Source organism: Etheostoma cragini, chromosome 21 (genome assembly GCF_013103735.1).
Source record: "Etheostoma cragini isolate CJK2018 chromosome 21, CSU_Ecrag_1.0, whole genome shotgun sequence".
Taxonomy (NCBI): Eukaryota; Metazoa; Chordata; class Actinopteri; order Perciformes; family Percidae; genus Etheostoma; species Etheostoma cragini.
The window spans coordinates 6,375,405-6,385,482 of NC_048427.1; the positions used below are offsets into that span (position 1 = coordinate 6,375,405).

General features: G+C 41.3%; 1 protein-coding gene across 8 annotated transcripts in view; it reads left to right on the top strand.

Moving 5' to 3' along the window:
• ctbp2l (C-terminal binding protein 2, like) overlaps window positions 1–10,078 on the top strand; it is a 93,092-nt gene that overhangs the window by 65,757 nt on the left and 17,257 nt on the right. For all 8 annotated transcript variants that reach the window (XM_034861485.1, XM_034861490.1, XM_034861486.1 and 5 more), the window contains one exon: window positions 8,704–8,858. In XM_034861485.1, coding sequence (XP_034717376.1) covers window positions 8,704–8,858 — 155 coding nt within the window. The remainder of the gene's footprint in view (window positions 1–8,703; window positions 8,859–10,078) is intronic.

Consider the following 10,078-nt stretch of genomic DNA (forward strand, 5'->3'; position numbering starts at 1 on the left):
TGTGTGTGTGTGTGTGTGTGTGTGTGTGTGTGTGTGTGTGTGTGTGTGTGTGTGTGTGTCAAGTCAACTCAAGTCCATTTATTTATAAAGTACATTTAAATCCAACCTAGGCTGAACAAAGGGCTGTTGCTGTATAAAGTTATATTATGTTATAAAAACAAAGGAAGACAATACAAATATAGACACAATGAACATCATACAAACAACACACTTCTATACCAATGTCCCTAAACTAAATCATATGCCAAAAAACAAAAACGGGGTTTTAAAACAAAACTTAAAGATCTCGGCAGTAGAGGAGACCCTAAAATGAGGGAAGTTTGTTGCAGAGTCTTGGGGGCACAACAGAGAAGATCGCCCTTTTTTTTTAATTTGAGACTGTGGAATAGCTAAAAGGAACTGATGAGACAATCTTAGGTTCCTAGAAGAGTGATTTAGGGTAAAGAGATTAGCAATATATAAAGGGGCCAATCAATCTAATGCCTCAAAAACAAGTAACATTACCTTAAAATCAATTCTATATTTCACCAGTAACCATTGAAGACAAGCCAATATCAGGGAGATATGATCCCTCCTTTTGGTAACAGTCAACATTCTAGCAGCCGCTTCTGGACAAGCTGCCTGCGTGATAAAGATGATTGTCAAATCCCAGAGTACAAGGAATTGCAGTAGTCAGTACGAGACGAAATAGGAGCATGAATAAAAGTCTCCAAGTCCTTACGACAGAGGAAGGATTTTAGTTTAGCAATAGTCCTGAGATGAAAAAAGCTACATTTGACAACAGAACAATTTTTTTTGTCAAATTGTAAGGCTGGGTCGAAAATTAAACCTAGATTTCTGGCAAAAGGGTGCACACTTTAGCCTAAAGTCCACACATTTTTTGAAACAAACAACATGATTTCCGTCTTACTCTCATTAAGTTGGCGTTGGCGTGCGTGCGTGCTTGCGTGCGTGTGTGTGTGTGTGTGTGTGTGTGTGTGTCTAAGAGGAGGAAAGTAGTAAATGAGTAATTCAGTACACACTCTGGCAGAGTGCCATGAATAGGGAGGAAACTCCAGCAAGGAAAACAAAGTGTTGTTTGACCCAAAAGCACATCTGTGCATAATGCCAAACTTCTCTGTTAATCCACAGTCAAGCTCCTGGCAGCGCTCCAAGGTTGTATGTGGGTTCCTATTCATTGGTTGCCATATCCATGCAAGTGCATTCTTGTTGTGTCCGTGTCTTCATGCAGATGTCACTTTGTCTTGCACACATGGTTGCATACATTGCTCAGGAGTAGAGTTGAGGTTTGACAGCATATTCTTGAATGTAAATATAGTGTAGAATCTTACTATAAAATCCTTTTACAAATAGTTGGTCAAGGTTACTTACTTTCGTGCACATCGTATTTCTCAAGCTACTTTCTCCAAAAACTAAAAGTCCCAAGTCATATCTATGAATTGAGTAAGCAACAATTAGTGATAAATGCATGAAAGTTAACTGGCAAGTTAAAACTACTGAAACTGACTGGGTGCTATTAGCAAGATTGTTTCACTAGAGAAATCCCACCACTGTGTTGATCTTGCTGAACTGCACAACCACAAAATTAACTCACAAATGGCAAGTGATGTCAAAGTTTCTTTTAATAAATTACTCCTTGTCTAGCAGAGAGCAGCCAAGTTTTAATTTGGACTTTTGGCAAGTTAGCTATTGTTAATTCACTACAGCCGATTTCAAATGGCAACAATACATGCTGATTTATTATGAGAAACCTGCAATTAGAATATGTTGATGATTCCTCTTTGCTAATAAAAAGATATAACAGCAAATTCAGCTATTTTGCCAACCTGGAACCAGCAAACAGAACCATAATAATAATATTATCGCCCCTCCATGGGCATGCTCCTCTAACCACACACAACCTCCTCCTGTTTGACTGGCTGCCTGTGTAAACTGGGGGATATGGGTCATGTCTCAACACAGTGCTGCTCAGGGTGGCACAGTTAAATGGCTGTAACTGTTGGCGGTCACCAGAGCAGCCACCCCCATCCAGCCTTGTTGTCAATAAGAAGCCACCTGCAAACAGCCGCTTGGTGTTGCTAGGTAACCTGTGGCAGCAGAAGATGATAGCATGGTGTAGTATTTGGTTTCCCATTACCACTAAAGTAACTTGTGTTGCTGTTTTCTCTTCTCTCATCTACATATTTTCTTTTTCATCTCTTTCTGTCTCTCTTTCCCTTATGGAGGCAACATAACACCAGCAGCAGAGGCCAGCGGTAGGAAGAAACTCCTAGCTCCCTTCCCCACATAATGGAAACTCTGGCCTCATCTCCCGTTGCGCCGCTCTGCTGCGTCCTGCTGCCAGACTCTGACTAAGTGTTGCTGGCTTAGGAACCGCAGTTCCTAGCCCGGTTCCACAAGTATCTGTCTACAGAAATGATTAGAATTAAAATACTGATGACTAAGAGAGATCGGGAAACAACAACAAAAAAAGATAGTCCTATCTCATAAATGCTAGGAATCTACATCAAGTGGTTTAAGTCCTTTGATTGGAGACCTAGATCTCCAAAATTATTGTCTCTTTGACCCAGTTCTCATTTTTGACAACTGTTGTGTGATCTAATTGAAAAAAATATTCTGTTTTTAGAGTCCTAACTGGAGTCACAACCTTTTACTTCAGAGCCTCGGAAATATTTTAATAAAATAATATCTAACAGTAATGGATATTATTTTTTAACAATTTCAAGGCCCATTTCATCATATTGAAACCAACATAATAAATCTTTCAGAGCTTTTAGGAAGCTTTTATTCCATTAAAAGTACACCGCTACCACAAACATATGATACAAGAGAGGGCTTATTGTTTCTAGTGCAAATATGTTAAGCAGTTAGGCAGAGGTATTTTGTCCTGTCATTAGGAGATAAAAATGAGCAACATGTACAGAAAGATCGGCGGGATGCAGCTGTTCATGGAAAACTTTTATATTCACTTCACTTTGAGCTCTGGTAACTTGTGCCACTGATTTGTTGAAGGGTTGGTTTTTCCCATTTATTGATTTTAATGATTGTTCGCTAATGAAAAAAATGAGTTGCAGCCCTAGACCTGACAGAGTAGATCAGTTGGGGATGTGTATGTGTGTGAACATGTGTTAAATGCATTTATTCCTTTGGGAGGTATACCCATGACAGCAGTTGCTTCTCTGTGAAAATGTACTAGTCTCAAATTGTCACACACACATTCGCAGCCTGGCAACAGTTTAGCAACAAGCAGAGGAAGCAAAAACACAGAGGAATAGAAATGAGGCCGATTAATTACTGAAATTAAGAGCACTTTGTTTCCTGCAGTTCTGACGTGACCCTCAAAACTCCACAGCCCCCTGCCCTCAATGTGCATTTGTTGACATTTGATGCGTTGTATTTATCACATTCACGTAATATAGTTGTTGTTGTTGTAGCTGTTTTCTTGACCAATAAATTGTGGGTCACATTAGAAAAAGCTTAAAGGAAAATGCCGGCGCAAAATGAACCTAGGGGTTAATAACACATGGGTACCGAGTCGACCGGTTTCTGGGATATGTTTTCATGCTAATCGAATGTGACCAGTTTGAGCGCAAATCGCTAAGTAGCTTGTAACGCTAGTAGTAGTCAAAATAGCACCACATTTGTATGGTAGCACAATGAGGGTCCATATATGTAAACCAAAGCATTGAGAACTTTGTAAGTGTACAGACAGTTTATTAAAAAGATAGGTTATAAACACTGTACTGTTCGCATATACAGGCAGGCGCCATCTTGGGAAAACCGTCATGACCAATCGAACGGCGAACACCGTGCTTGAGCCATGTTACTGGCTGCACGGCGTTTGTGGTTTGACTGGTTCCCATGAACAGTCAGCTCGGTACCCATGTGTTTTTAACCCCAAGGCTCCTTTTGCACCGGAATTGTCCTTTAAAGAATATCACTTCTCATATTCGGTGAAGGTGATGGGTGCAAAATCTAATAAAGTGAGCCAGTTTATGTGTATAAAATGGTGTTTTAAAGTGCTCATATTGTGAAAAATTCAATTTTTCTGGGATTTGGGGTGTGATATTGTGTCTCTGGTGCTTCCACACGACTACAAACTTGGAATAAAACATCCATGCTGTTTTGAGAGACACTGAGACACAAAACACTGCAACAACACACATTATTTCAACATAATCTACAAAAAACTACTTCCATGTCCCTGTTCTGCAAAGTATTCCAGATGTGGCTCTCATTTAGAAGAAGTCTCCCAGTCTCTGCCTTGTACTGACCAAAGTTGGAAAAACAGTTAGCTAGCTGATGTTATCATTACCTAGCTACTGCGCATGTGCGACTCCTAACAAAGATAGTAAAGAAGTGAGATGTATTACTCTATAGCTAAAACAGAGCTCAACACAGGGAGAAAACAGGTTTTAAATAAAACCATGTAAAACTATTCTGGTACAACCTCTAAATACAATTATGAACCTGAAAATGAGCATAATATGGGTGCTTTAACAACCACATGTAATAAACTAAAACATGAAACAATATTCCAGTTAATTATGAGCGAAAAGGAGCTGAAAAGGGTGTTGCATGCATCTGTGTGTGAATGCATAAGAACCCAGGTTTTGTGCAGCTGACAAGCCCAGTGGTTCTGGTTAAGACTTGTTTGATGTACATGCTGTCAGTTTACCACAGGGGGAGTGTTGCCTGTCACCTCTTCCCTTGCCCGAATACATCATCTCCTCTCCATCAAAATCACCAGAATGAGAATCAGTCTGTCACACAGGAGGACACACACACACACACACACACACACACACACACACACACACACACACACACAGGCTCCTAGAAAGACAGAGCAAGAGTGATGGAAAGAGGAAAAAAATATGTAAAAAAAGGAGAAAGAATGTCAGGATGACATGAGTAAGGAGGGCAGTGATTACAGCTAAGGAATGATAGCAGAGGTGGGGAAGAAATCTTACGTGAAAAGCGAGATTAAGGAAGAAGAAGTGGATACGCGGTGGGCGAACACAGATACAGAGCTAGACATCGGCAGATAGGAAGAGCTGTCAGAAGATGCTATCATACAGGGAGTGACCTGGTAAAAATGCAACGCTGCTGACAATGTGGCGAAATGTAACAGAGAAAGAGTCGGTAAGAGGGAGATTGAAGGAGTAGGAGACTCAAAAGGTCAGAGAGAAACTCATTGGATGATTCATGGAGTTCAGCCTGTCTAACGTCTGCCTGAGGGTTCGACGCAGCTTGCCAGCTGCTCCTCTCTCCTACTGCCTCACCCACAGATTCTCTCACCTACACACCCACGGCTGTCTGTTATCTGTATGCCAGTAACTGCTGTCTTACATGACGCAGGGGGAAGGTTATGGGTGTTCTGGATCTTTTTTTGTGAGTCTAGGAGAACTGGGCATGTTGCAAACCTTGCAATACCTTCATCAATATTTTGTATATGTCATCTTTGAATCAAATGACTGTGTTGTGAAAGAGGTTGGTTGGAGTGTTGAAATCTGTTAACATCTCTAGCCCTAGCCTCTTTTATCTTAGTTGTTTGCTCAAACTCAATCATAAAAGTGCAGTAAAAACCAAACAAACTCTGATGAACCCACCATGCATCTGCCCGCCACTAAATTGCAGGTCTAGTTGGCAACTAGCTGGTGTGAGACCAAAATAAAGGGAAGTGAATATTGGACTTATCTGTGGGCTGAAGCATTTTAACATTCAAAATGAATGCTAATGATAGCGTTATGTTGTTAATGTCTCACAATGTCTGGATGTGGGACTATTTGTTAACACATCACTCACAACAACTTTTGTTTATAACTTTATATGTCAGCTTGGCATTGTGTCAAGTGTAATTTTATGCAAATCCATCGAGCTGACATACTGTGGGGTTGAAAATTAAAATACTGGAGAGTGTTTTGATTATTGATTAGTTGATGTATTGCTTTTACAATAAATGGGTTATTTGTATAGTCCTTAAATGTCAGCAGTTAGTGGAAAAAGTCAATTTAATTAAATAGCTCAAGGTGATGTCTTCAAAGTAGCAGATAAGCCTTATATTTTAGATGCTGGAACCAGTGAATGTTTTGTATTTTTCTTTGATTAATGAGTTACGATTAATCGCTTATCCTAATTGCTCCAGATTGCTTGATAATTGATTGATGGAATAGAATAATCTGCTAATCATTTCAGCACCAGAATGTATGCACCGTCTAAGATGTGGTCAGGCACTAAATGATAGGAATTCTAAAAACACTCTGCTCAGTTTGGTGTAACGGACTCGTTCTTTACCGCCCAGCTGCCACCATTAATATTCAACGTGCTGTCAGTTGCAGATTTGGCCCAGACAGCCGAGTCGCCACGCCTCACCTTTCCCGCCATCATGTCACCCGTCTTGAACAGCGAGTGTGATAAGTAGGCGTGGAGGCAGTGATGGTGGTTGGTCGTGGGCTGTGGGCGAGGAGAAGGAGGGGGGGAAGTGGTTGTCTGTCTGTCTGGAGAGAAAACATTTCTTCTGCCCCTTTGCACCAAGACTGCGAGAGGGGGTAACGGCGTTTGCGACTGTGCCAAAAACCAAGTGCATTAAAACTGGCTTCTAAAGCTTCTTAACTAATCACCATGACAATAAGTGGAAGGCATAAGGAGACGACACCTCCGCTTCAATCCTCCCCCTGCCCTGAGAGGCTACGCTGCTGGACTGCCCGCTTTCTGTCCGCTTTATCTGCATTCTTCTCTCCTGTCATTTATGTGCTTTCACTCGCTCTCCTTTCATCCTCCTCTTCTTCTCTGATATGTCTCCTGGGAGCTCTATTGGCTAACAGGCAGTATTTAGTTGTTGTTTTTTTAAATCTTGTTTTACATTTTAATTTCCCTTTTCCCTGTCTCGCTGTTTTTCCTCCCCTCCCACCTGTTTGTTTCCCTACTCTGTGTCTCAGCCTGTTTGTGCAACTTTCTCAATCTTAAATCTCCTAATTTCACCTTTATCTGCACTAATAAGCTCCATCTGATGCAGTAATCCCACAGAGCATGTCCCTAAATCTGATGGAGTCTGACGTCATTGTAATCTTCAGGAAAACTTTAACAGCACACAGATGCACACCCCTGGATTCACACATGCAAAGAGTGAGGTCACTCTTAGACTCTTAGAGCATCCAGATGCTGATCTTAGCAGCAAATTGGAAGAGAGCAGTAAAACACTAGATAAGAAGGTGATGTCATGAAATCCCACAGAAACACCCATAGGGGATCTTGCTGGCTTTTGGATTGACCTGTTTTGTCATCTTGGACATATTCATAGTTGCTGAATTAGAGAGAAGATCATGACCTGTGCGGTGTTAGGGCACTAGTACTCACTAGGGAACAGTTGCTTTCCTTCTCAGGTCCATCCATCCTCTCGCTGGCTTCTAAGCTGCGCACCGCTCAGAAGCAGCATGAATATTGATGCTCCTCTCTTGTTAACATTGTATGAAGCAGGGCTCGTAATTGTCTGTCTTCTCAGTGAGACACGTCTTCCTCAGTGGGACGTGTGAGAAGGTTGGCCCACTGGGGAGCTAGGCTCTTCTTGGCTCTCTTCAGTTTAAGTGAGAAAAGTGGCAACAGGGAAGAAGAAAGAGTCGAGACCAAGCCAGAATTGCGACACACACTTTGTCAAGTGCGCTAAAGTAGGGATGTGAGTTGGCTGGCGGTTTGTTGTTTCAAGCTTGTAGCCTTTTCTCTAACGCTCTTCACTTCAATGATACATGACTCTTTTGAGGCTGGGCAGCAGCAAAACTCATTTCTAAAGGTGTAATTTGCAGTTTTTCTATTTTTTCTTCTTCTATTCCACAGTTGCTGGTTCCACTCACACGGAGGAAAATGTAGGATTCTCTCCCTTGAACTGAGAAATGAGAACATAGTGTATGCATGTTAGTGTGCAGTTGTCATTCTTACACAGAAGGGAATATATTACTCTTGATATTAAGGTATAAAGTGCGTGTGCGTGTGCGTGTGTGTGTGTGTGTGTGTGTGTGTGTGTGTGAGAGAACCTGCATGACGTGTGTGATGTAAGTGTTTGGGAGCTAGAGGATTCCTGTAAGTGAGGCTTTGGTCTAATCTAGTTCTGAGTAGGTGCATTGATTTATTGAGCATTTCTTGGTAGTTTGGAGAAGCCCTGCTTCCTGCTGTATCCTAATCAGCACATTGGCACCCTCACACCCACAAGAGGTTATTTTCATTTAATTCTTGGTCTTTTATTTTTCAAGAAAACAGTGATGAAAAGAGTTGATTTCAGTTGGCAGGAGAATGTCACTTTCTGATTTTGAGTCTGATAATTTGACTCTTTGCACAGTGGGTGTTTCTTCCTGTAGAATGTGTGTGTGCTTGTCTATTTGCATTTTTAATTGTATATTAATTTATTTTTATTTGGAATCGTCTTCATAATTGTCTTAACCATATCACCAATAGAAAAGAAAATATAAACTTAAAGGGTGTGTTCACCCAAATTAGGAGATGAGAATATGTCACTCAAACCTAGTGGTATCTAGCCTTGCAGATTGTTTTTGGGATAACCACCCCTGAAACTTATAATACAACCCCAACAATGACAAATTATATTTGATCAAACAAAAATAGGGTCTTTTTGTTGAAACAACTATTTCTGTATTCACTTGTACTAATAGCTAAAATAATCTTCCTTCTCTTCTTCATCTATCTCCCAAGGTATTCGGCCCCAAATCATGAACGGGCCAATGCATCCTCGCCCCTTGGTGGCGCTTCTGGACGGGCGCGACTGTACTGTGGAGATGCCCATTCTGAAAGACTTGGCAACTGTTGCCTTCTGTGATGCTCAGTCCACACAGGAGATACACGAGAAGGTAGAAAACACACACTGCACTTCACTTTTGCAGTTCTCCATCAGAGCAGCAGCAGAAAGTTGATAGAGAGATGGAGCCTGTCACTCACTCATGCTTGCCTCTTTCTTTTCCTATCACATCGCTGATATGTGAAGCGCGTTATTTTGGCCCCATTCGCACTTGCCTGTTAAAATATAGTGGCTTCATTATGATTTAATGTCACTTTGTGGTACAGAGCGCAATGCCTATCAATGCCATTGTTCTAATAGAGAGTCTTGTATGGCGGGGATGCAGTGTAATTACATTGGCTTGTAGAGGCTCTTTATTGCTTTTCATGCAGCGCTGCAGCTGCAAAACAATATATGGCTATGGAGATAGGTATCGCCGTTCTGCTATCTCTCCATCTGCAGAGGGAGTGAGAGCCGCTACATCTTTCCTCTTGCTGTTTTTATGAAAATGGGACATATTAAAAACGAAGTATTTGCATAGAGATCAATTCAATCAAAGACCTTGGGCGGTGAGGAGATGGGGGAGAGGATAGCTTTTTGTTTGTTTTAACACTGCCTTATCAGGAAAAACATGATTGTAATGTTCACCTCGCCAGCATATTCAGCAGTTCCCGGTAATAACTTGCAGTCTAGATACCCAGAGGGGTGGTGTAGATTGAAAATGTCCAATCTTATTTTTCTGGGGCATGGATGCGGAGATGCAACGTTGATAATTCAGGGAGTTTCAGTTTAATGTTTTCAGGCCAGACACCAGCTGCCACACTCTCCTCCATCCCCACCAGAAAATACAGAAACTCAAGAAAGGCTTGTCAAGGGTGGAATATGAAAGTGGCTCGAAGTTATGTGAGGTCCTCTATCCGTAATCCCTTATTTCTCGGGTGATAGGGCCATGATGAAACGCACAGCCGAATACTGATAAAAATCAAGTTACAGTCAACTTCAGTGAGACCAAACCCTGCATGCACCACCTGCGCTTCAACATCCAACATTCTCACAGTTGTCCTGTCTCACAGTCAGATGTGGCTCATAAAAGCTAGATGACAGCCCATATGGCATAGAATCTACATTGTACTGCCTGACTGACAACCAATTGTGGTGTTAAGATTAGGTCTGCAACTAATGACTGCGTACGTAAGCAAATAATCTAAAAAAATATTAAAATTGCTTGTTACAGACGTAAACTGTCAAACTTTTTTTTTTCATGTATGTATGTCCAGTATGTGTGTGTGTGTG